Source organism: Leucoraja erinacea, chromosome 2, assembly GCF_028641065.1.
Source record: "Leucoraja erinacea ecotype New England chromosome 2, Leri_hhj_1, whole genome shotgun sequence".
NCBI lineage: Eukaryota > Metazoa > Chordata > Chondrichthyes > Rajiformes > Rajidae > Leucoraja > Leucoraja erinaceus.
This window is the reverse complement of record NC_073378.1, coordinates 133,556,823-133,579,756: the sequence shown is the minus strand read 5'-3', so window position 1 is coordinate 133,579,756 and position 22,934 is coordinate 133,556,823. Positions and strand designations below refer to the sequence as shown.

General features: G+C 49.6%; 1 protein-coding gene across 9 annotated transcripts in view; it reads left to right on the top strand.

Annotated features, from left to right (window-relative positions):
- Positions 1–286: 286 nt before the first annotated feature.
- Positions 287–22,934, top strand: part of LOC129715847 (uncharacterized) — a 93,865-nt gene continuing 71,217 nt past the window's right edge. For 5 of the 9 annotated variants that reach the window (XM_055665767.1, XM_055665761.1, XM_055665748.1 and 2 more), the window contains exons 1-3: positions 288–650; positions 8,639–8,692; positions 13,282–13,404. In XM_055665767.1, the coding sequence (XP_055521742.1) occupies positions 473–650; positions 8,639–8,692; positions 13,282–13,404 (355 nt within the window). In that variant the 5' untranslated portion in view covers positions 288–472. Of the gene's footprint in view, positions 651–8,638; positions 8,693–13,281; positions 13,405–22,934 lie in introns of all 9 variants that reach the window. The other 4 variants (XM_055665781.1, XM_055665740.1, XM_055665734.1 and 1 more) reach the window with 2 other exon arrangements.

Sequence of the window (22,934 nt, the reverse complement as noted above, 5' to 3'; positions counted from 1 at the left end):
GAACCGCGGTTGCAGGTCTGAAGAAGGATCTCTCCTCTCCTCCCCCTCTACACTTCGCCTATCCATGTCCTCCGGAGCGGCTGCCAGGCACGCTGAGTTACTCCAGCACTGTGTGTTGTACGCCAGTTAAATACTCACCTGGCGGTATGTGGACTCGTCAGCTCAGGTGGGTGGGTAGGGGGGAGTAGGTGGGGGAGTGGGTAGGTAGGTGGGTGGGTGGGTGGTCACACCGAGGTGATTGTAGGGCGGGCCAGGGACAGGGACAGGGACAGGGACAGGGACAGCGCTGCCGCTGCTGCTGCTGCTGCATTGGGCTGAGGTTTGAGGCCACTCTCGGTGTCTGCATTGTTCTCTCACTCGCCCTCTCAGCGCACGTCACAGAGCCGGGCTAGGGGGAGATGAAAGGCTTGTCGCCTCACTCCATCTGACACCAGCAGCCCGGTCAAGGGGAAACAGGGGAGGAGGAAGAACTATGGACAACAACGAGAAGACGGGCGGCAGCGCCCCTAACATCCCCCACATGGCCGGCAACCAGACCCCTGGCCCCAGACACCAGCCCAGGTTGAGTCCTGGCAGTGCTGCTGTATGTGATTCCAGCACATCCCCAGACGGGACCTGCCCCTACCCTGGGGCGTCCTCGGCCTCCGGTGGTTAGTACACAGCTAATACTTTACCTTGGGTTGGGGCACTTGTCAGTGTGTTGACTGTCGCGGAGGGGGAGGGGGGTCAAGATGAAACTGACTGACAAGAGTGGCTTAAGTTAGTCGCACGCAAATGCTAGCCAAGTGGGACAGGCCCTTAATAGCCACCAACTCTCTCCCAAGGCACCAATTCGGGTCAGGAATGGACACCCCTGTACCAGCAAACATTGCCTCCCACACTCCAAAGACGTACATATTTGTGGGTTAATTGGCTTGATAAAATGTACAAATTGTCCACCTTCCAGTATAGTCCATGGTGGACTCTTTGGAAGTAATGACCACAGGGTACCAGGAAGGGTCTCGACCCGAAACGTCACCTTTTCCTTCGCTCCATAGATGCTGAGTTTCTCCAGAATTTTTATCTACAAGATACCAGGGCCTCACTTGTTTATTTAATGCTCACTCCCTTAAGTGATGAATTGCTTTGTTGTCCAGAGAGAATGACAATCTCTTAGGACAAGGAGTCATAGAAAACTCTTTAGCCCACTCCTCCATGCCGACCAAAATGCCCCATCTAAACTAGTCTCATTTACCTGCGTTTGACCCATATCCCTCGAATTCTTTCCTATCTATATAAACTATCCAAATGCCATACAAGCATGGAAACAGACCCTTTGAACCAACTCATCCATGCCAACCAAGATGCCCATCTAAGCTAGTCCCCTTTGTCCATGAATGGCCCACGTCCCTCTAAACCTTTCCTATCCATGTACCTGCTCAAATATCTTTTAAATGTTGTTATTGGACCTGCCTGAACCATCTCCTATGGCAGCTCATTCCATATACTGACCACATTATGTCCCTCGGGTTCCTGTAACATTTTCCCCTCAAACCTTAAACCTATTATGTCCTCTGGTTCTTGATTCCCTAACCCTGGGGAAAAAAACTCTGCATTCACTCTATCTATTTCCCTCATGATTTTGAACACATCGATAAGATCACCCCTCAGCCTCTAGTATTCCGTTAAGTCCAAGCCTGCCTAATCTCCCATAGCTCAGGCCCTCGGGTCCTGGCAACATCGATTTCTTGGACATATTTGGGTTATATCCTTTTTTGAAAGAAGTGTTCCGTTGTTACACATCAGTGACTGTATAACCATATAATTACAGCACGGAAACAGGCCATCTCGACCCTTCTAGTCCGTGCCGAACACGTTTTCTCCCCTAGTCCCATACACCTGCGTTCAGACCATAACCCTCCATACCTTTCCCGTCCATATAACTATCCAATTTATTTTTAAATGATAAAAACGAACCTGCCTCCACCACCTTCACTGGAAGCTCATTCCACACAGCCACCACTCTCTGAGTAAAGAAGTTCCCCCTCATGTTACCCCTAAACTTCTGTCCCTTAATTCTCAAGTCGTGTCCCCTTGTTTGAATCTTCCCTACTCTCAGTGGGAAAAGCTTATCCACGTCAACTCTGTCTATCCCTCTCATCATTTTAAAGACCTCTATCAAGTCCCCCCTTAACCTTCTGCTCTCCAAAGAATAAAGCCCTAACTTGTTCAACCTTTCTCTGTAACTTAGTTGCTGAAACCCAGGCAACATTCTAGTAAATCTCCTCTGTACTCTCTCTATTTTGTTGACATCCTTCCTATAATTAGGCGACCAAAATTGTACACCATACTCCAAAATTGGCCTCACCAATGCCTTGTACAATTTTAACATTACATCCCAACTTCTATACTCAATGCTCTGATTTATAAAGGCCAGCACACCAAAAGCTTTCTTTACCACCCTATCTACATGTGATTCCATTTTCAGGGAACTGTGCACAGTTATTCCCAGATTCCTCTGTTCACCTGCATTCTTCAATTCCCTACCATTTACCATGTACGTCCTATTTTGATTTGTCCTGCCAAGATATAGCACCTCACACTTATCAGCATTAAACTCCATCTGCCATCTTTCAGCCCACTCTTCCAACTGGCATAAATCTCTCTGTAGACTTTGAAAATCTACTTCATTATCCACAACCCCACCTATCTTAGCATCATCTGCATACTTACTAATCCAATTTATCACACCATCATCCAGATCATTGATGTATCTGAAGACAATTCTCACTGATGGATGCAGTTATCTACCATTCTAATAATAGAGTGTGGGAACTTTCTAATGAGCCTTCCATATTATTATCGTTCTCATAGTCATGTGTGACTTTTTGATGTATTAAGACTACATGCATTCTTTAGATTGCACTTAATACCTGCTATTTCACAATGGAAATATATAATTGCAGATGAGTTATTACATATATTTTGCTCATAAAACTTTTATGGCATTTTGCTGATTATCTTATGATAGAATGGTAATTAAGTAATGTTGAGTGTATAAGGAAACATTCCTTATTTTCCATGCAAGCAAGTGGTTCTGATCCTGATCACATGCATTGCTGTGTAAAGAATGTACACTTGGGGATGGGTCCAAGCAATGACACAGGGTAGTTGAGGCCAGTTCATTGGCTATATTTAAGAGGGAGTTAGATGTGGCCCTTGTGGCTAAAGGGATTAGAGGGTATGGAGAGAAGGCAGGTACAGGATACTGAGTTGGATGATCAGCCATGATCATATTGAATGGCGGTGCAGACTCGAAGGGCCGAATGGCCTACTCCTGCACTTATTTTCTATGTTTCTATTTCTATCTGACTGTGGTTTTCGGTATTAGTGAAAAATTTGCGTGCTATCCAATTAAATCAGATCACTTTATACCTGAGTACAATCAAACCACATGTTAGTACATCAGGGGGCACAAAGAAAAAAATACCAGAGTGCAGAATATAGTTTACAGCGTTGTAGCTTTACGGGTTCCAGTGAAAAAGTCTGCAATAAGGTAAGTTGGAAAAAAGGGACTACACCCCAGTTAAGGGAGCACTGTTCGGTAGTCTAATAACAGCAGGGAAGAAGCTGTTGCTGACTTTGGGAGAACGTGCTTTCAAGCTTTATTTTGGAATTGAGAGTCATGGAGTCATATAACTGTACAGCACGGAAACAGGCTCTTCGGCCCATCTAGTCTTGCCGACCAAGTTTGCATTGCTGTATAATCTATAGAATCAAGCAACCTTCTAAATGAAGGAAAGGAAGAACCAGAGGATGTCAGCATGGTCCAGAGAGATCAGGACACAAGAGCACCGTGCAACAAACCCCACGCAGTACTGAGAAAACATTTTGAAACATAACCATAACCTGTTTTGCAGCATCGGGTGAAAAGAACCGCAACACATGATGGCAAATAAGTTTTTACACAACAGTGTCTTCAGTAGAACAGGTAAATGACAATTTTACCTGCACAAAAACACTTTAGCTATTAAGTTATTACTACTGATGATCCTTGTGGGTAAGGGTGGCACAGTGGCATAGCTAGTAGAGCCACCACCTCACGGCGCCAGAGACCCAGGTTCAATCCTGGCCTCGGGTGCTGTCTGTGTGGTGTTTGCACGTTTCCCTATGCCTGCCTAGGTTTCCTCCAGGTGCTCCGGTTCCCTCCCACATTCCAAAGACGTGTGGGTTTGTAGGTTAAAAACATGGACACAAAGTGCTGGTCAGGCATCATCTTTGGAGAACATGGATAGACAACGTTTCGGGTCTGGACCTTTCTTCAGACTTTCTTTGTGGATTAATTGGCTTTGGTAATACTGGCCTTGGTGTGTAGGGAGTGGATGCGAAAAATAGAACTAGGATCGTTGGTTGGTGAGGACCTGGTGGGCCGAAGGGCTTGTTACCTAAACTAAACAAATTATTGAGCATGGAAACGGTCCCTCGGCTAACTCGTCCATGCCTACCTGAGCTAGTCCCATCTGAAGAAGGGTCTCGACCCATTTTTTTCCTCCAGAAATGCTGCTGCCTGTCCTGCTGAGGTACTCCGGCATTTTGTGTCTACCTAGTCCCATTTGTCTGTGTTTGGCCCATATCTCTCACAACCTTTTTATTCCATTTACCTGTCCAATTATGTCACAGCACCACTTGGATTTGTTGCAATAATTCAGTCAAGATTGGGGACTTAAAGAATTTGACCAACATATAACCTGTAATGGAGGCGCAAGAGACTGTGGATGCTGGATTTGTGAACAAAAGGCAAAATGCTGGTGGAACTCATTGGGTCAGGCAGCATTTGGGGTGAGAATGGACAGTTGACATTTTGTTCTGGATTTTTCTTCAGATGGAAGAAGTAATTACTAGGGTGCAAGAAAATCTTCAGTTGACAATAGACAATAGGTGCAGGAGTAGGCCATTCGGCCCTTCTAGCCAGCACCGCCATTCAATGTGATCATCCCCAATCAGTACCCCGTTCCTGCCTTCTCCCCATATCCCGTGACTCCGCTATTTTTAAGAGCTCTCTCTTGAAAGAATCATTAATTGACGAAGAGTTCTGACCCAAAACATCACCTGTCCATTCCTTTCCAAGATGCTGCCTGACCCAATGAGTTCCTCCCTTGTGTTTTAACATGTAACTGAATAAGCTGGTTTCCAGCAGAATAATGTGGATGGAACGATCATTGGAAAATCTTCCCTGCTCAGCTAATTGAGTCTGGTAATGAAAGACACAATTGACCAAAAGTTGCTTTTTATTGGAAGTTTCTGTAGTATTTTCAATAGCTATGACATTCTGCATTCCCTACAATTTAGATGAATGGGTGGGGAGAGGGACAGGTCGATCACATGACAAATATATAACTGACGCATTTTTCTTCTCATATTTTCCAGGTGCACTTAAGAACTCGTGAGATGGGCCGGAGGATCATTTTGCAAATAAGATGTTGTTCAGTCTGACCTTTGTTCTAAACGCATTGTTATACCCATTAAAACTTGGCATCCCACAGAACCAATCTCACTGTGTTGCCTCTATTTATTTCAATCCTCTTCCTCAACCATACCAAGGTTGGGCCAGTGGTTCACGGTTCATCTCTCGGACAATACAAGGCAGTCTGAAGAAGGGTCTCGACCCGAAACGTCACCCATTCCTTCTCTCCAGAGATGCTGCCTGCCCCGCTGAGTTACTCCAGCATTTTGTGTCGAGGCACATTGATAAATCAGCTTCATCAATTAAAATTTTTAATGAACTGGCTTGCTACCTTCCAAGATTCAATCCATCCCTCAAAAACATTTCAGAGACTTTTGGATAGGCTTGTGGATGGATATGCAGGAAATGGAGGGGTATGGATTATGTGCAGTTGGTCTTGGCATCAATTTTCGGCACAGACATTGTGGGCCAAAGGGTCTATGTTGTACAATCCCCTTTTCTATATTCTAACATGTCAGAGTGTCTGGATTTGAATGCAAAGTTGACTCGGCAGATCAGGCAGATATCATTTCCAGCTTTCTCCCCCACTCTGTCACTCTGAAGAATGCCCTGCACCCGAAACATCGCCTGTCCATTCCCTCCGCATTTGCTGCCTAACCTACTGAGTTCCTCCAGCACTTTGTGTTTTGCTCGATTCCAGCACCTTCAGATAAATTTGTCTACTTTCGCATTCCAACACTCAGGAACCTGAGGCCAAAATTCCATTAGAATTTGAGTTTTTATACTTGGAAAGGAGTATTAAATGGTGGCACAGTGGAGCTGCTGCCTTATGGTGATAGAGACCCGGATTTGATTTTGACCTATGGTGCTGTCTTTGGAGTTTGTACGATTTCCTTGTGATTACGTGGGGTTTTTTCGGGTGCTCCGGTTTCCTCCCACATCCCAAAGACGTGTGGGTCTGTCGGTGTGTAGCGAGTGGATGAGAAAGTGGGATAACATAGAACTAGTTTGAGTGGTCAGAGTGGACTCGGAAGGCTAAGCTGTAATTCAATCAATCAATACCTCGGCCCCCGTTACAGAGTGTTCTTCAGGCATGTAGTCCAACTCTCTCCAGAGCTTCTCCCTGCTGGTGAAACGGTGAGGATCAGATCATCCGACGCCCCCCCCACCCAACCCATCGCACTAATCCCGTGACTGTGCCTATCTGCTGCGGTCCTGGGTGTGGGGTGGCACCAATTCGCAGCACAGTGCGCAGCGTGATGGCCTCATTCGGTGAAACCAGAATCCTTGTTCCGAGCTCCTCACCGACAAAGGTATTCTCATGTTTTTAATATCACTGACATTCATTAATAATTAAATAAATATATACGTGCAACAAAAACGATGTAAAACTGCAGCAAACTAATTAATAGCATCAATATAAACTGAAATCAGGAATATTATACCACATCCTTGACCCTACTACCTATTTTTATAAGGCCAGTAGCAACATTGTTGCAGTACAACATCCAAACCTGACGTCCAGTTTAAGGGCCGGATGTGTGGTTCATCTGCCCCCTCGGTTCAGCATAGTTCAGGCACCACACTGTGACCTAGAAGCAGTGGGAAGGTCAGATCTCCTGAAGTGGAGTCAAAGTCATACTGGAGAGGTCTGACGGGAGCACCCATGGTGGACCTCATGGGTCGACTCAAAGGAGTTTATTGGTCATATGCACCAGGAATGGAACAAATAAATTCTCATTTGCTCCAGCTTTAATGCAACAACATAGCAAATAAATATACAATAATCAATAATGCAATAAATTATCAGTTATGCTGGCTGACCAAGCCACAATCGTACAAGCCGAGTTACGTATTGCAACTTAAACAAAGTCCATACTAGTTAGGTGCTGAGGCAGGGTTGGTTTTAGGGTTGTGCCAGGGTGGTTCAAGAGCCTCATTTGATGGGGAAAAAGCTGTTCTTGTACCTGGAGATCATGGTTCTCAGTCTCCTGTACCTTCTTCCTAAGATAAGAGTATGGCCAGGGTGGTGTACAGGTTTTGATAAAATTGACTGCCTTTTTGAGGCAACGCTTCCTGTAGATCCCTGTGATGGTGGGGAGCTCAGTACCTGAGATGGATTATCCGCAGTTTCCTGGGCGTTCGAGTTACTGAAGCGTACCATGATGCAACCAGTCTGTGTGCTCTCCACCGTACACCTGCAGGTGTTCCTGCAACATTACATTGATCGTGTGTGTGCAGAGATCCCATGGCCTGGGGAACAGCAGTTGAAGTGACTTGGTTCGCTGGCCAATAACTTGCTCACCAAGAAGTTCATAAGTTATTGGAGCAAAACTAGGCCGTTCAGGCATCATGTCCCCTTTGCCATTTAATCATGACTGATCTATATTTCTCTCCTAACCCCTTTCTCCTGTCTTGCCCCCAATACCCCTGACACCCATACTAATCAAAAATCTGTCAATTTCTGTCTTCAAAATATCAATAGACTTGTTATTGTGGGTCTTGTTATTATGTATGGGAACCTGATGTGTGCAAATTGGCTGGACTGGTTTCTGCATTGAAGTAGTGACCACACTTCCTAAAGGGCCTGTCCCACCAGCATGCGATTGCATTCGTCTAGCGCGACCAAAACGGAAGCGGAGTTCGCGGTAAGTATGCGCAAAGTTCGCGTGTGACGTAATTTACATCAAATTCACCAATCAGCTGGGCAGGAGGCAGGCCGACTGAATTGGACGTCGCACAGCGTCGGGCGGTGATGTCATCGCGCAACAGCACGCCGGGTGGTGACATCATCGCGCAATGCCACGTGCTAGGCGTACGCCATCAAGACGTTGCGTACGACGTCAAGATGCTGCGTACGGCGTCGAGACGCTGCATACGTCCGTCGAGATATTACGTATGGCCTCAATGTGGCTGCAGGCCGACAGACCGTTGTCGCGTGGGATTTTCGGACAGTGCAAGATATTTGGAGCCCCGCGCGATGTCGACACCAGCCCCGCACAACTCCATGCGCCTCTGTCGATCGAAGTGGGACCGGCCCCGCGATACCGTATGCCTCAAGCAACCACGTTCGGTCGCGCTAGACGCATGCAAACGCATGCTGGTGAGACAGGCCCTTAAGATAATGTGTTTGCTGTAAAAATGTTTTGGAGTGATGAAAAAATGCCATGTAAATGCAAGCTTTTTGTTTTTCAGGAGTCACATGCCTTTACGTTTCCAGAAGCAGCAGCAGATCACGATTAACTGATGGTGAGTCCACATCAACAATGTTTGTACGTTCCAGATCAGGCAACTGTGTACATACATAGGAATGAATCTTGCAGCAGCATCGCAGACTCCGACAAGGCACAGAAACATAACTTAGACATAAATTACTTAGAAGTTCCACAAGAGTGAAAAGAAAAAGACTGCAAAATAAAAACAAGGCATTTTTGCAAAACAATTAGAAAGTCCATGGAAGTTCAAGAGGTGTTCCGTTGTTGAGGTGGGATTAGGTTTGTGCGGGCCTGTTCAAGAACCTGATGGTTTTAGTTCAGTAGGTGTTGCTGCACCTGGTGGTGCGGGACTTCAGGCATCTGAACCTGCTGCCTGCAGTAGCAGTGAGTAGAGGGCACGGCGCGATGGTGGGCATCCGTGATGATTGATGCCGCCTTCTGTGGGGGCATCTCATGTAGACGCTTTCGATGGTGGAGAGGGCTCTGCCTGTGATGCAAACCTTTTGGATCCTTTAATAATTTTATTCAATATTGCACTTGGTAATATTGGGACATTGGGCAATGTTACTGCAATTGTGTAATGGACAGCTTTTCATTTATTGGATTTATGAACTCCCCGAGGTTGACTGACAAGGGATGGAGCAGCGCAGCGGTAGAGTTGCTGCCTTACAGCAAAATGCAGCGCCAGAGACCCGGGTTCGATCCCGACTACGGGTGCTGTCTGTATGGAGTTTGTACGTTCTCCCCGTGATCTGCGTGGGTTTTCTCCGAGATCTTCTGTTCCCTCCCACACTCCAAAGACGTACAGGTTTGTAGGTGAATTGGCTTGGTAAAATGTTATATTGTCCAAGTTGGCAATATGCAGAGCACTGCCCTGCCGACTACAAAATTCAGAAGGTTCAGAAGATAATTTGGACTCTCCATTGCGTCTTGATAATCTGTTTGGCTCTAATGCCTGGCCCAGTGAGTCTCAAACTACGCTGATTTTTAAATTGGATGATCCAGAATGTGCAGTGAGCTCCATCACATTATAGCACCATTTACTTGCCAGGACTCGTGGGACTGAGCTACAGGTAGGCAGGCTGGAGGTTATTCCTTGGATGGCAGCAGGGTGATAGGTGATCTTCTAAAGGTGTGTAAAATCATGAGGGGCATTGATTGGGTTGAATGCACAGAGTCTATTTCCCAGGGTTGGGGAGTCAAGAACTAGAAGGTGTAGGATTAAGGTGAGATGGGGCATCTCCACCAGAAGAAATGAAGATATAGAACATTACAGCAAAGGAACAGGCACTTTGGCTGACATTGTCAATGTTGAACATGATGCCCAATGAAATGGATCTCATCCACTTGTAGTTGATCCATATTCTTCTATTCCCGGCACTTCCAGTGCCTATCTCAAAGCCTCTTAAATGGCACTATTGTATCTGCCTCCATCACCACCAGACCCCCATTACTTTCCATGTTAAAAACATGTCTAGCACAGCGCCACAAGACTCTTCCCCTCGAGTGTTGGACATTTCCACCTTGGGGGGGGGGGGGGGGAGTTCACTGTCTGCCTTATCAATGAGTCTCATAATTTTATATACTTCATAATTTTATATACAGGTCTCCCCTCAACACCCGACGTTCCAGAGAAATAATGTTTAACAAGGACAGGTGCTAGCCGCTTCTCAAGAGGGATTGGAATGGGGAAGAATTGGATAAAGCTAAAAAAAAATACACTTTAAACATTTTAAAAAGTTCTGTTGCTGTGTGTGTGTGTGTGTGTGTGTGTGTGTGTGTGTGTGTGTGTGTGTGTGTGTGTTTTGTTGGATTTGTGTGTGTGTGTGTGTGTTTAGCAATGTGCAAATAGTGAATGAGAAGTTTAATTGTTCCTCCTTCCACAAGCCAAAATAGTTTACATTCGAGCAACATAATGTTACCACTGGTGCCTGATCAAGATTTGGATGGTTCAGATTCTTCTGAGAATTCTGGAATTTGACCCTGTGAGTCAACAAAGAAAAATATGTACATCGTGATGTTTCAGACGGGACTAGGCTTCTGCTAAGTAGTATGGGAATGTGAGCACTGGAGAAATGATAAACACAGGGAGATGGGCATATTAAGGCATTAAACAACTTTACAAGTAGACAAATCATCAATAAATTGTACCCATGGCTCTTGAAGTAAGTATACATTGAAAAATTGGTATTGGTTTATTATTATCACATGTACTGAGATACAGTGAAAAGCTTTTGTTTTGCGCACATGAGTACAACCAACTCGTACCCAAGTACATCGTTGCAGTGTTATAGTGTTAACACCCGCATTGCGTGGAGGGAGGGAGGCAGGGAGGGATGTGCCCGTGATGGACTGGGCTGAGTCCACCACACTTTACAGCATCTTGCGTGCTTGTGTGTTGTAATTGCTGTACCAGGACACGATGCAAGCAGTTGGGACACTTTCTACTGTTTATCTGTAAATGTTTGTTAGAGCATTCAGTCACAAACCAAATCTCTTTAAACTTCTAAGAAAGTAGAAGCGCTGGCATACCTTCTTCATGATTACATCCCAGGACAGGTCAATCTATTTCTATAGTGGATAATTTTATATTCATATCCATATCCATACAACTATTCTATATCTCTCTACGTAAGAGAATTCTCTGACTTCATGTCTCGGGCCAATGGGACTAGCCTGGAATGACAATTTGTTTGGTATGGTCAAGGTGGCCTTATAACTCTGTATAAGGATAGGTGCCCACTCATCAGTGTGGATGCAGCGGGCCGCATGGTCTGTTTCCGTTGTGTGCAACTTTAGTTTAGTTTAGCGATACATCGAGGAAACAGGCCCTTCAGCCCACCGACCAACGATCCCCGCACATTAACACTATCTACATGCACTAAGGACAATTTACACATACACCAAGCCAATTAACCTACAAACCTGTACGTCTTAGGAGTGTGGGTGGAAACCAAAGATCGCAGAGAAAACCCACGGTCATGGGGAGAATGTACAAACTCCGTACAGATAAGCAGCTGTAGTCGGAATCGAACCCAGGTTTCTCATGCTGCAAGCGCTGTAAGGCAGCAACTCTACCACTGCACCACTGTGCCGCTCCTATTTATATGATTTGAGTCCTTGCTCCAGTTACATGGAGCTCTGGTGAGACCATTTGTGGAATATGGTGGACAGATCTGGTCTCCCTGTCTCAGCTGGAAGGCCGGTGAAGATTTTCAGCATGAAAGTGTATGCTGGCTCCATGATAGAGATATCAAGTCACAGAGCTGTACAGCACGGAAACAGGTGGTTCAGCACACCTTGTCCATGCTGACCTAGTTGGCATCCTGGACTAGTCCCATTTGCCTGCATTTAGGCCATATTCATCAAAACCCTTTCCTATGGGTAATAATAATAATAAATGCTTTATTGATCCCCTCAGGGAAATTCAGATGTCCAGAAGCCCCCAACCAACAAGCCCACACATTCAAAATGAAAGCAGACAGAAAAATACATAAAATACAACCTGAGAGCAATAAATACTTAAAAAGACCAATAATTAACAATAAATAAAAATGCAAAAACGCATCCCCTACAGCCTGTATTATAAAATCTAATGGCTGCAGGGGTGAAGGATCTCCTGAACCGCCCCGTTCTACAGCGCAGGGAGAGGAGCCGGTTGTTGTTCAGAGTGCTCTTTTGACTCTCCCAAATTTCATGGAGGGGATGCCTGGGTTTTCCAGGATGCCCTGCACCTTGCGCCTCATACGCCTCTCAAGTACATCCATCCCAGAGTCTACTCTCCCCTCCAGCACTGAGCGAGCTCGTTTAACCGGTTTGTCCAGCTTCTTGTTGTTTTTCGCACTGATGCTTTTTCCCCAGCAGACAACAGCGTAGAATAATAATAATAATAATAATTTTATTTTATTGTCATTGCACATCAGTGCAACGAGATTTAGTATGCAGCTTCCAACCTATGTCAAAAAAAATAAAATAAATAAATAAACTATGCGGCGTGACCATCTGAGGGGGACAGTCCATGGGGATGGGGGGCACTCAGCAGGGCCGGTTCAGAGCCGCTATAGGTCTGGGAATAAAGCTGTTTCTGAGTCTGGAGGTTCGGGCGTAGAAGGCCTTGTAACGTCTGCCGGAGGGAAGTAGTTCGAACAGCCCGTTACAAGGGTGTGAGGAGTCTTTATGGATGCTGACGGTCTTCCTGAGGCACCGTGTGTGGTAGGTGCTATCCAAGGCTGGTAACTGTGTCCCAATAATCCTCTGCGCTCTGTGGACGACGTGCTAAAGAGCTCTCCTCTCCGCCTCCGTGCAGCTGAGATACCACACAGAGATGCCATATACGTTAATATGCTCTCTGTGGTGCAGCGGTAGAAGGAAATGACACTTGCAACCACAGTATTGTAAAACATATACAGCATATCACTACGCACATTGAAGGATTTGAGCCTTCTGAGGAAAGAGTCTGCTCTGGCCTTTTTTGTAGAGGGTGGCAGAGTTGACAGGTATTTATATGTCTGCACCACCTCAATGTCAGCCCCTGCAGGGTGGCAGTGTGTGTGCATTTAGAATGGGCATGTATTTACCGTGTAAGTTAAGTATTGACCAAGATGTCTACCCTTGTATTCACAGAATCACATGACTGTAATGAAGATGATGAGATGTTACCCTTGGTGGCTCAGTCCGACTCGGATGATTCTGATACCCCATCAAATGTCTGTCACAGTGTATCTCAGATCAAAAAACACCCACTGGGTAAGTATAGACTGAGATAGCAGAGCAGCCATAGGGCCGAAACAACCTCCTCCTACTATGGTTCCTTACAGTTGGGAAAACCATCCAACAAATAGTGAGTGATCTGAGGTCACTTTGGAGCAAGTACTGCCTCCAAAGTGTGTACTCCATGTGCTTCAGTACAATCACAGCTGATCTGTCTCAGGTTTCAGTTCCTCCTCAACACATGTTCCACATTGTCATCAATCGATCCTACCCCTGCCTGTCTTTTAAATACACCTTGTGACTTGGCGTTGGGGTAAAGAACTCCAGAGAACCATTGATCTCGGCGAGGGGAAATTCCGAAGGACTTTAGCTGGAAATGACCATCCCCTTATCTTGTAGTTGTGTTCCCTTGTCCAAGAACCCCACTGGTGGAAACCATCCAGTCGACACCCATCCTGTTGTGCCATGGCTGGGATCTTATACCCTTCAAAAAGATCACTCCTCATCCTGAACTCTAAAGGTCCAATTTCTGTAACAACTTGCGATAGGGCAATACTCACAGAAATTACTTCATAAATCTCTTTTGGACAGAGAGATTTGCTGGTTGCAAATATAATTTATTCTGAGGTATAAAGCTGATACCAGTTTTAATGCGTAGGATGGAACTTCAGATGCTGGTTTAAACCGAAGATAGATACAAAATGCTGGAGTAACTCTGCGGGACAGGCAGCATCTCTGGAGAGAAGGAATGGGTGATGTTTCGAGTCGAGGCCTTTCTTCAGACTAGATTCAGGGGAAACGAGAGATATAGACGGTGAAGTAGAGAGATAAACGTAGAACAAATTAATGAAAGATATGTAAAAAAGTAACAATGATAAAGAAAACAGGCCATTGTTAGCTGTTTGCTTGGTGAGAACGAGAATCTGGTGCGACTTGGATGGGGGATGGATGGAGAGAGAGGGGTTGTAGGGTTTACTTGGTTAGTGTAAAGACGAGTCAAAACGCACTATGTCTTCACTACTGTTTTATTACTAATCACACTACTCATACACATTACTGCCCTAGCTGTCCGTGGCCTGTCACGGGAGCTAGAGAGCGATCTAGAGGTGGGGAGGTTACAATTATACTGGTGATATGGGGAATGGTTAGTAGTGGTGAGGTCACTATGTTAAAGGAACATGCACTAGTCTACATCCTTTCCCTTGGAAACAAAGCAGGACGGCAGTGACAGGGCGACCACGACTCATATGCTACAAGCAGTTAACCGCACACACAGTCAGGCAACAGTTAAACAAATTCCCCGTAACGTACAGGCGGCTTGACCAACCGCCCGGAGTGAGTGCGCAACTCGCCCTCCCCCTCCTCCGCAGGAACAACAGGAACAGGAGCAGGAGCGGGAGTGGGCGAACGGGCCGGAGATCGGACAGGAGAGGAATGGAGCGGAGCCCGGGGAGGGGAAACCGGCACAGAGGCGGGCAAACGAATAGGCGATGACGGACTGGCAGCAGGGGAGTGGGGCACAAGGAGCTGAGAGGGCAGAGTTCTGGGCATGTGAGGAGCAGTAGGCAGAGAGGAAGAAATTGGGGGGGAAAAAGGGGCACCAGGGGTTGGAGTCGGCTCATTGACAAGCCGCAGATGCTGGCGGGAGCGGCGATAGATGGTACCCTCATGGTCGACGCGGCGAGCCGGCAGAGCCGACGACTAACACCAGTCGGTAGTGTCCGGAGGGGGACTGCATCCGGACGACCTGACCAGGGAACAGACGCGGAAGGGGACGGCAGGACTTGTCGTGGGAGCGTTTCTGTATCTCTTGCTTTTGGGCAATGCGCTCCTGGACTGCAGCAGGGCGGAGGACAGAAGGCACCAAGGACCGCTGGGACACAGGGATAGGTGGGCGCGTGGTGCGGGACATGAGTCGCTGAGCAGGCGAGCACAGGGCAGGGTCTCGGGAAATGTTGCGGAGGTTGAGGAGGGCCAGGTGAAAATCCGACCAGGAAAGTCTACAATGCTCCAGCAGTTCCTTGGCACTGCGGACGGCACGCTCAGCAAGGCCGTTGCTCTGCGGGTATTCGGTGCTGCTGGTGAAGTGACGAAAGTTCCAGGTGGCAGCGAAATCGCGGAACTCCGCACTTGAAAACTGGCTACCGTTGTCCGACTGCAAACTCGCAGGGGGGCCAAAGGTTGCGAAGTGGCAGCGCAGCTTCCCAATGACAGCAGCAGATGTGAGGGAGGTCAGCTGGTCCACCTCGAACCAGCTGGAGTAGGAATCCACAAGGACCAGGAAGTGCTTGCCACGCCACTCGAAGATGTCAGTGGCGACTGCCATCCATGGCAGATCGGGGACAGGCTGTTGCAGAAGCGGCTGCCGTTGCTGGTGGGGAGAGACTATTGCAGGTGGAGCAGGTGGAGCAGGCGGAGACCCTCTCCCGGATGTCCAGGCCCATGCCGGGCCAATAGAACTGGCTCTGTGCCTGGGACAGAGTGGCCTCGGCCCCGGGGTGGCCGCTGTGGGCGGTGTGAAAGTAGTGGTCCTGCAGCGCAGCAGGCACCACAGCCTTGTGGCCCTTCACCACCACTCCGTCATGCAGCACAAGCTCATCCCGGACCAGGAAGTAGGGCACGGCACCGGCCGGCAAAGATGAGCGACGGTCAGGCCAACCACGCCGGATGACGTCGGCAAGCTGCTGCAAGGCAGGATCGTTGGCAGTGTGCTGGACCAGGGACTGCATCTGCTGTGAAGGCACAATATTAACGTTTAACACCATCAGGTCAGACGATTCGTACGGGTGACGGGTTGTGGACGTCAGCGGTGCACGGGACAGCGTGTCGGCCACGAACATGTCCTTGCGGTATACGACCCGAAACGTGAAGCGCTGGAGCTGCAGCATCATGCGCTGCAAGCGGGATGAGGCGGCGTGGATCGGTTTATTCAGGATCGTGACCAGCGGCTGGTGGTCGGTTTCGATAGTGACGGTGTTGCCCAGGATGTAATCCTTAAACTTCGAGCAGGCAAACACCACGGCGAGGAGCTCTTTCTCGATCTGGGCATATTGCTGCTCGGCAGGGGTCATGGTGCGAGAAGCGTAGGAGACAGGCAGCTGCAGGCCGTCGTAGAGCTGCTGGTGGGGAGAGACCGAATTTCGAGGCGTCGCAGGTGAGGACAATAGGACGCTGCAAGTCGAAGAACTTGAGAGTGGGGGTACTAACCAGCCTGGACTTCAGGATGTCAAACACCATCTGGTGCTTCGGGGACCAAGCCCAGGCAGTGTCCTTTTTGATCAGCTCCCTCAGGGTCGCACTCAGCTCACTGAGGTCGGGAATGAACTTCCCCAGGTAGTTCACCATGCCCAGAAAGCGCTGCAGGCTGGGCACGTCGGCGGGTGCAGACATCCCAGAGACCACAGCCGTCTTCTGCGGGTCAGGCATCAGCCCCTCAGCTGTGAAGACGTGGCCCACGTACGTGACCTCCGGGACGCGGAAACGGCACTTCTTAGGGTTAAGCTTAAGGTTGATCTCACGAGCCCTGTCCAGGACTTGGCGGAGGTGGAGGTTGTGCTCAGTGACGTCCTTCCCGTATACCAGGATGTCGTTGACTATGATAGCACACGGCAGACCGGCAAACAGCTGCTCCATGGTGCGCTGGAAGACCTCATTGGCAGAATTGATCCCGAATGGCATGCAAAGGAAACGGAACCTGCGAAGGGTGTGCTGAAGGTAGTCAGGTGTGAGGAACGTTCATCCAGCAGTATCTGCCAGAAAGAGCTCTTGGCATCGAGGACCGAGAAGACAGTGGCCGGGCCAACCTGTGCAGCGACGTCCTCCACCGTCCGCATGGGGTAGTGCGGGTGCTTGATGGCAAGGTTCAGGTCCTTGGGGTTTATACAAATGCGAAGCTCACTCTTATCCTTCTTTGCAGCAACAACCATGGTGGAGACCCACCGGGTGGGATCACTCACCTCCTTGAGGATGCCCACGGCCACCATGTGGCGCAGAGTCGACTCTACCTTGTCCTTCATGGCAAAGGAGACGCGGTGTGGCGGTTGGACCACAGGCTCGACACCTGGGTCGACACCGATCTTGTAATTGCAGGGCAGCCTGCTCAGCTCGTCGTCGAAACGATCAGGGTACTCACTCATGGGGTCCAGGAGGGTCCGCACCTGGTGGATATCGCGGTGAAAGGAGACCAAACCGAGGTCCTGGCACGCACGGGCGCCCAACAGTGTGGTGTTCTCAGTGTCCAGCAGATAAAAAGTGAGGGGCCGACAGGCCTTCAAAACCTTGCAGATAAGGGTTGCCGTTCCGACTGGTACGAGCACACCGCCCCCATAGGCATGTAGATGGGAGTTGTCGGGAGTGACCTTCTCACCAGACCTTATCTCACCGACATAACATTGGCAACCGCACCCGTGTCAGGTTTCGCTGGGAAGATCGACCCATTCACAGTAACACGCACCGAGGGATCCGTAATCAGCGCAGGTGCACGCAATAGAGAAAAAATGTTTGATTCATCATGGGAGGAACTGGTATCAGAATCGGGGAGTTCATCCGAATGGTACTGTGAACCGAGCGCGCTATCAGCCTCCGCAAGGTTGTTTAGCATTCTCCTGGGAGCAATAGCCGGATTCCCACGGGACCGACATGCGGCCGAAAAATGATTCAACTTTTTGCAGAAATTACAAGTCTTCCCCAGTGCTGGGCAAACATTAAACTGATGGGATGCAAAGTTGCAGTTGGGGCAACGACGCGGGCTGCCCCTCGAGGGGGCAGGGGAACCACGCTGGCACGGTGGGCCATCGATCCGCCGGCGGCCAGCAACAATGGCAATGTTAAGGTCCTGAGCAGCAGGCGATGCCACGGAGGCGACAGCCGCCGCCATGCGAGAGGCGTGCAGAGCCTCTGTCAAAGTCAGATCGGGCTTCCTTAGAAGTTCAGCCCGCAGTTTCTCGTCCTGGAGACCGAACACCAGGACGTCCCGGGTCATTTGATCGGGGGTCAGCGCGTCCAGGCGGCAACGCCGTGCCAGATGCCATAGCGCGGCAATGTAGGTGTCAATGTGCTCACCGGGGTTCTGGCGCCTGGTGAAAAACTTAAATCGCTCTAGAATGCAGTTGGTGGGAATGTCGCTCAGACCGGTGAACTTAGCCAAAAGACATACCGGGTACCGAGCATCCTCACCATCGACGTATTCAAACGACTCCGATCGTTCCAGGGCCTCCGGGCCAGCCAAGTTTAGGAGCAGGTGCGACTGCGTTGCAGGGGTGGCATTAGGATGGGCAATAGCAATGTAGTGCTCAAAATTGCGTCGGAAGACAGCCCACCGATGGGCAATGTCGGAGTCGAAGACCAGCATATCAGGCTTGCGACAAGAGTTGGCCATGGAAGGGACACGGGAGAGAAACACTCAAGGGTAGGGAACTGGGCGAAAAATAAATAAAATCCGAAAAACAGGAGGCGCAAGGTACTACTATGACACCATGTAAAGACGAGTCAAAATGCACTATGTCTTCACTACTGTTTTATTACTAATCACACTACTCATACACATTACTGCCCTAGCTGTCCGTGGTCTGTCATCGGAGCTAGAGAGCGATCTAGAGGTGGGGAGGTTACAATTATACTGGTGATATGGCGAGTGGTTAGTAGTGGTGAGGTCACTATGTTAAAGGAACATGCACTAGTCTACAGTTAGAGAAATCAAAATTGCTCCCCTCGGTCGTAAGCTGATCAAGCAAAAATCTCCCGGTTGCCACACTTTAATTTCCCTTCCGATTCCTACACTGACCTTTCTGTCCTCGGTCTCCTCCATTGTCAGAGTGAGGCTAAACACAAATTGGAGGAACAGCATCTCATATTTCGCTTGGGCAGCTTACAGCCCAGATATATTAATATTGATTTCTCTAACTTCAAGTAACCCCTACATTCCCACTCTCTCCATCATTTGTTCCAAATCTCCCTGCTACACCGTCTATATCTCGGGTTTCCCTTTGCCCAGACTCTGGACTGAAGAAGGGTCTCGCCCCAAACACCACCCATTCCTTCTCTCCAGAGACGCTGCCTGTCCTGCTGAGTTTCTCCAGCATTTGTGTCTATGGGGGGGGGGTTGCACGCAAGGTCACTGGGTCATAGGGCTTGACGCACGGAGCCGCTCAATCCATCTGGAGGATATACATAACTTCCGGTATATGTTATTAGTGCTAGAAACGCGTACTTTCCTACCTGTTAAAAAACGCCAAAATGTTGAATTTTTGCGCTGAAAAAAATTGTGGAAAGTATTAAGTGTGAGAGACATGTACCCAACTTCAGAATTCTAAAAGAGAAGCAAAATGAAGGTCAAGAGAAGCGAGAACTGAAGGGGCAACAGCAGCTAAAGTCCTTGGTAAACGTTGGCTGTGCAGATATCAGAATTGAAAATATTGGGAATTTATCCGGTTTGCTCACTGCATTTCATCAAGTAAGGCATTGTTTGTGTTTTTTCTTGATTCCTTTGGTATCTAAAAAGTCTCAGAAGTGGTAAATCTGGCTGTAAATCTTTCTTCAGATGCGCTTTCATTTTGTATGTAAAAACCCACTTGGGAACCATGGGCGATTTAAAAAAATTTACAGCCAGATTTATCACTTCTGAAACTTTTTAGATGCCAAAGGAATCAAGAAAAAACACAAATAATGCCTTACTGTTGATGAAATGCAGTGAGCAAAAGGCCAATGTTCGCCAAGCACTCTGGCTGTTGTTGTCCCTTCAGCTCTTGTTTCTATCCACCGTCATTTCTCCTCACATTTGGAATTGTGAAGTAGGCTAAATGTCTCTCACGCTTATCCCGATTTCCATCATTATTTACAGCGTAAAAATGGACAATTTCAGCGGTGGGGTTTTAACGGGCCCGCTACGCTGGAAACAATGATCAGTGCCTACCTGCAGTTCATCGCGTGTACTCCACTTGGAGTAGCCTAGCAACAGTACGGGTCCGTGAAACCTCCCTATTGCCAGTTTTAATACTTTACACCAAGTCATAGGTAAATACACACCAGTAACAGGCCGGCCCGACAGCTCAACGAGTGTCCAGAGAATGTGAAGATCCCACTTTGCACGAGTCCAGGCCGCCCGCGCCGCCATCTTTTACCCCAGAGTTAGAGAAAAAAGTTTAAAAATCGGAGAAAGAAAAATGCGGCCGGCCACCCGCGCCTGCGCAGTTGGGGAAGTGACGCAATATGACGCCGCCTCTCCGCGCGTGCGCAGTGGGCCCGGGCGGGATCAGACCGTCATTGCCTCGTGTCGTCTGCTCCAGGTCAGTAGAATATGGCGGCGCTGCCGGCACCGGCCAGCCTGGCGACTAGGGCACCGCTCTCGCTCTCCCGTCTCCCGTCGCCTGGCGGGAATGGCTGAATCTTAACCCAGCGGCTGTAACCCCAACACCAGTCGCCGCTGCGGATGGGCCCGCTCCCCTCCCGTCGCCGCCGCCGGGGCCACAAGCCATCTTCCCCCCCACTGGACCCCCGCCACCTTCACCTCTCCCCCCCCCCCCCGCTGGGGCCCAAGCTGGGCCCCCCCCCACCCATCCCGCTGGGCCCCCCCCGCGCTGACCCCCGCTGACTCTCTCCCCCTCTTTTTTTAGACACTCGTAGATATAGTTGAGTCTCCAAGCGACCAAATCTCCCTTTGTCCTGGGCTTGGTCCGCATTAGGTTAGAAGGGAAAGAGGAGGAGGGGGGGAAGAGAGAGAGGGGGGGGGAGAGAGAGGGGGGGGTGGGGGGAGAGAGAGGGGGGGGGGGGGGGGAGAGAGGGGGTGGGGGGGGGGGGGGGAGGGAGGGGGGGGGAGGGAAGGGGGGAGGGGGGGGGGGGGGAGAGGGAGTAGGGGGTGAGAGGGGGAAGAGTGTTAGAGAGCAGGTACTAATACACATTCCAACCTTACCTTCGAAACCGAGTAGTACCAGAAACCAGGAATGAGGGTAAATAAAGACAGGCATCTCTTCACCCCTCCCCTCCCTCTCTCCCCTCCGTCCCTCTCTCCCCTTTCCAAAACTCCCCCACACTCATTCCCTCTCTCGTTATCTCCCCCCCTCCCTATCTCCCCCCTCCCCCCCCCCCCCCCTATCTCCCCCCCCCCCCCATCCCCTATATCCCTCCCCCCCCCCCCCCCCCCCCCCTATTTCTATCCACCGTCATTTCTCCTCGCATTTGGAATTGTGAAGTAGGCTAAATGTCTCTCACGCTTATCCCGATTTCCATAATTATTTACAGCGTAAAAATGGACAATTTCAGCGGGTTTTAACGGGCCCGCTACGCTGGAAACAATGGTCAGTGCCTACCTGTAGTTCATTGCATGTACTCCACTTGGAGTAGCCTAGCAACAGTACGGGCCGTGAAACCTCCCTACTGCCAGTTTTAATACTTTACACCAAGTCATAGGTAAATACACACCAGTAACAGGCCGGCCCGACAGCTCAACGAGTGTCCAGAGAATGTGAAGATCCCACTTTGCACGAGTCCAGGCCGTCCGCGCCGCCATCTTTTACCCCAGAGTTAGAGAAAAAAGTTTAAAAACCGGAGAAAGAAAAATGCGCCCGGCCACCCGCGCCTGCGCAGTTGGGGGAGTGACGCAATATGACGCCGCCTCTCCGCGCGTGCGCAGTGGGCCCGGGCGGGATCAGACCGCCATTGCCTCGTGTCGTCTGCTCCAGGTCAGTAGAATATGGCGGCGCTGCCGGCACCGGCCAGCCTGGCGACTAGGGCACCGCTCTCGTTCTCCCGTCGCCTGGCGACCAGGACACTGACCTGCCCCTCCCCGCTGGGGCCACAAGCCATCTTCCCCCCACTGGACCCCCGCCACCTTCACCTCCCCCCCCCCCCCCCCCCCATCCCGCTGGGGCTACAAGCCATCTCCCCACGGCACCCCACTGACCTGCTGCCCCCCCTGGGGCCACAAGCCATCTCCCCGCCCCCCCATCCCGCTGGGCCCCGCCACCTCCACTGGACCCCCCACTGACTCTCTCCCCCTCTTTTTTTAGACACTTGTAGATATAGTTGAGTCTCCAAGTGACCAAATCTCCCTTTGCCTTGGACTTGGTCCGCATAAGGTTAGAAGGGAAGAGAGGAGGAGAGAGGGGAAGGAGAGAGGGGGGGGGGGGAGAGTTGGGGGGGAGGGAAATAGAGAGATATGGGCAGGAAAGAGGGAAGAGAGGGGGGGGAGAGGGGGAAGAGTGTTAGAGAACAGGTACTAATACACATTCCAAACTTTCCTTCGAAACCGAGGACCAGGAAAGAGGGTAAATAAAGATAGGCATCTCTTTCACCCCTTTCCCCCCTTCGTCCCTCTCTCTCTCCCCCTTCCCCCCCTCCGTCCCTCTCTCTCTCCCTCTCTCTCTCTTTATTCCCCCCCTCCCCCTCTCCCCCCCCCCCCCCCCCTCCCCCCCTCCCTCCCCCCCCTTTCCAAAACTCCCCCACACTCATTCCCTCTCTCTTTATCTCCCCCCTCCCTATCTCCCCCCCCCTCTATATCTCCCCCCTCCTATCTCCCCCCCCTCCTATCTCCCCCCCCTCCTATCTCCCCCCCTTCCCTATCTCCCCCCCTT